Source organism: Cibotium barometz, chromosome 23, assembly GCF_041138505.1.
Source record: "Cibotium barometz isolate CiBa-2024 chromosome 23, ASM4113850v1, whole genome shotgun sequence".
NCBI lineage: Eukaryota > Viridiplantae > Streptophyta > Polypodiopsida > Cyatheales > Cibotiaceae > Cibotium > Cibotium barometz.
In genome coordinates this window covers 8,863,605-8,867,775 of record NC_141068.1, presented here as the reverse complement: position 1 = coordinate 8,867,775, position 4,171 = coordinate 8,863,605, and the positions used below count along the sequence as shown (strand labels likewise).

The window sequence follows — 4,171 nt, the reverse complement described above, 5'->3', positions numbered from 1 at the left end:
TGTGATTTCTATGTATGTGAGTTAGAGATATTTATGCATTGTCTTTTATGTTGTGCTTTCGTGAATTTATACAATAAAAGTACTTATTTATTGTGCTTGCAATATCGTAAGTTTGGGGCAATTTGGTCATGCGGACGTCACTTTCGAGTAGAAGGAATAGATAAAAAGAGAACAACATTTAATTATGGTGTGAAGGCTAATTTCATGCAAGAAAGTCATTCAAGTGCAAGTGATGGCAATATTGAAGTAGGCATGCTAGATTATTGTGGAACAATCCAAGATATTATCAAGGTTGGATTTAGAAAGTTTCATATGTTCATTTTTTATGTGAAATGGTTCAAGTTGGTAACTCAAGGGGCGCAAGTAACTGTACGCAAAGACAAGTGTGGATTTCTTCAAGTAGACCGCACAAAGATATGGACTGACCAAAGGGACACATTTGTGCTACCAGAGCACTGTGAGCAAGTCATCTTTGTGAAAGACCCGACAGATCATAAATGGTTGTTTGTGATCCAAATAAATCCACGTGGAAAACAGATATTTGAAGAGGTGAAAATAGCAGTTGACTGTTTGCCAAATGCTAAGGAACTCCCCCCAGATCATGTGATAGTTTAGCATACACCACTAGCACCTATTGAACAACAAGAAGAACAAGAAGAAGACATACTAGTTGAGGAAGTAGGTGAGGCTCACACGGGACTAGGATCAGATGAAGGTGTACTCATTGAGCAAATACATCTTGAACGAGAAACAAACACTAGAGATAATCCAGAAGAAGAAGAGATTCAAGCTGAGTATGATCATGATGCATCAACAGCTCTCATGCTAGAGCTAGAAGAGGATGACGACATGAATGAATTACCTTCTACTACTACAAGACAACCGGTTCCACCAATTGATAACAATGATGGAGTATTTCTAGAAATAGATTTATTTGGAGCCATGGATCTCGCTGAGGACGAGCAAGTTGATGATGAACTTTAACTTCATTGTAAAACAGAGCACTTTCTTAATTGCACCTTAGTGATGAGGAGGAGGAGCTAGCATTTTTTCTCCTTCAAAGAGCATGATGGAAGTTATACCCTCCTCTCTCCCTTGGCTCCCCCCCTCTCCCTCTCTCTCTCTCTCTCTGATCTCTCTCTCTCTCTCTCTCTCTCTCTCTCTCTCTCTCTCGTAGAAAGAAAAGGCTAAAACACACCCTAGGATGGGAACTAGTAAATATTATATATAGATTAAATTGTTTTTAAAGAAATTCGACTGTTATTTCGACGCTTGTTTCCATGCATATTTCGATGGGTATTTCCACGCGTATTTCGACGTCTATTTCGACGACGCGACCAGGCGTGGAAACTAAGCGTCGAAAAATAATGATTCTCTTGTAGAGAGAGAGAGAGAGAGAGAGAGAGAGAGAGAGAGAGAGAGAGAGAGAGAGAGAGAGAGAGAGAGAGAGAGAGAGAGCATGGTCATGATCCTTTAGAGGATCTTTTGTGGGGGTTTTTTTGGGGCCATGGGTTCTGTGTGAGCCATGTGGCTGATGTACATTTTTACATATAATATAAAACACCATTTCACGAAAAAGAGAGAGAAAGAGAGAGAGAGAGAGAGAGAGAGAGAGAGAGAGCTCACCAACGAGGGTCTAGCAGGTTGAGGAGGAGGAGAACAATGATGCTTACAACCTTGCGCAGCTTGAGGAGCATGAGGACGACGATGCTCGAATGAGGAGGACGACGATGATGCTCACCAGCTTGCCACATTCCTTCATGAATTCGAGAATGCAAGCCTGCATAGGCTGGCTGCATGCAGATTGTCAGCTCTCGAACCTGCGACAACAGGAGGTAGCTCTGAAACATGCGACAGGAGGCGGCTTTGCAACCTGCAAACGACCGACGGTGCGTGGACTCGGCGCGCCGACACGTGGAAGGTGGAAAGAAACCAAGAGAGGCTCCAAACGCTGATGACCCACCATGGCTCTGGAATGCAAGCCGCTTTATCTTATATATAGATTCCCTAGTCTATTTGCAATACTCTAATAGAGTTCATATTTATAAAAGTTAACAGCTGGATTGTTTGGAAAAAATACAATCCAAAGATTATGGTTGTGCTCTAACTCTCTCCGAATGGGCTTGGCCCTCATTACAGCCATGCTTTCTCGTTTAGGCACCAAGATACTTCCGATCCTTTAACTCTCTCTAAATGGGCTTGATCTCGATTACAACGAGGTAGATGGCGTGTGATCCTCAGGCGGGCATTGTGATGAGAGAGAGATACCAAAGTTTTTGTTATAAAAAAACTAAGGGTTGCAACCTTTGTGTTACTAAATGTATCACTTAAAAGAAAAAGTTACTCAACAAACCATCACAATTAATCTAACGAATTACCATTTTCTACAAACTTTGAGTCCTTATTTACCTTAATTCAACGTTTGCCAAGCTTTAAGGTCTCGTCCAGCAATAGATATTTCATTTGAAGGGTGAAAATAATTGAACTGGCATTTTTCCCTTACAATGCCTTTGTTTTGACGCGTTGCGTCGGGGAGGTGAAAAGCACGCGACGCGGTGAAAAGCAGCGACGCGGCGGCGCGGGCTTTTTAGCCGCCAGAAACGCAAACATGAATTCATATGACTATGGCTCCTGCCTCGGCCCCCACCACCATGATCCGCCAGTGGCTTCGCACCGCCACCCTGTTGGGTTCTGGCGCTTTCGGCCATGTCTCCCTCGCCATCAATCTCGACAACAGCACCCTTTTCGCCGTCAAGTCCACCACGTCCATCATCTCCTCCTCCTCTCTTTCAGCGGCAGCAGCTAACTGCCCCCAGTTTCGGGCCATGGAGAAGGAGCTACAAATCCTGCAGAGCCTCGACTCCCCCACCGTTCTCCGCTGCTTCGGCTCAGACTACTCTACGGAGAAGAACGGGTCCGTCTCCCGCAACCTCTTCCTCGAATACATGGACGGAGGCAGCCTCGCCGACCTCATCAAGAAATCTGGCAACAGATTGGGCGAGCAGCAGGTCCGACACTACACCCGCTGCATCCTGGAAGGGCTGAGCTACTTGCATGACAACGGCGTCGTCCACTGCGACATCAAGGCGGAGAACATCCTGCTGGCATCGTCGGGAACCGTGAAAATTGGGGATTTCGGGTGTGCGCAGAGGACAGCCGAGGAGGCGCCTGCTGGCGGAGCGGGTACTGCATTGAGAGGAACGCCCATGTGGATGGCCCCTGAGGTTGTGCGACGGGTGGAGCAGGGGCCCCCTTGTGATATTTGGTCCTTAGGGTGCACGGTGGTGCAGATGCTGCAAGGACGGCCTCCGTGGGGCCACCTGACGGACGTAGCAGCAGTGCTTTATAAGGTCGGCTGCAGGAGGGAGGAGCCACCCCTACCAGAGTGTCTCTCTGCAGAGGCCAGGGATTTCTTGCATCAATGTCTGCAAAGGGATCCTGGAGCTCGCTCCACAGCTGCCCAGCTTCTCCAGCACCCCTTTGTTTGCTGCAACTTAAACATTAAGCAGCCTATGGCGGACAAGTGCCATGGTCATGAAGTACGCATACCCAGCTCTCCTAAGAGCGTCCTGGGTTGGGTGCAGGAAGAGGAACACTCTGCGACGGGAAGCTCTAGTGTGCAATCAGCCATCCATTCCGTCCTGGAGCATGAGCCCCTACAGAAGCGCTTGCAGGCTATATTGGTGCAGCGGCGATCAACTCATCCGGCTAGCCCTAATTTTTCTGCACCAACATCGAGGCCCGCCGGCCAGGACAATATCAAGCGGAGTATACCAGACGCAGATGGATCGTCCAACATGAGACTACTAGGGCCGGAGGACTCTGTTTTGCCCTCGTTCATGAAGAAAAGAAAGCGTGTGTGAGGCAAAATTAATGGGTGTTCCCCTCTTCTTGTCAAGCTCGGGCTCTCGAACAAGCTTATCCGCACAAATTCATGTGATTAGGTCAAGTAACGTACTCAAGCCGATCCTCACGCATGTGATTAGGTCAACAGACGTACTCAAGCTGATCAGCCCAAATTCATGTGATTAGGTGTGAAAAGGGAAGATCCCGGCCTCTAATGTGCACATGGAGCGATCGAGACGGGGTTGTCCATCATGGGCGACAGGAGGGAGGGGGATTATGGATATTGCAGGGGCTGGCAAAAGAATTAACCTCCATGATCATGATC

At 47.4% G+C, this 4,171-nt stretch overlaps 1 protein-coding gene across 1 annotated transcript; it reads left to right on the top strand.

Annotated features, from left to right (window-relative positions):
* The first annotated feature begins 2,624 nt into the window (after window positions 1-2,624).
* LOC147625596 (mitogen-activated protein kinase kinase kinase 20-like) lies at window positions 2,625-3,863 on the top strand. The gene has a single exon (XM_086817010.1). The coding sequence runs from the start codon at window positions 2,625-2,627 to the stop codon at window positions 3,861-3,863; it is 1,239 nt and encodes a 412-aa protein (XP_086673136.1).
* Window positions 3,864-4,171: the final 308 nt, after the last annotated feature.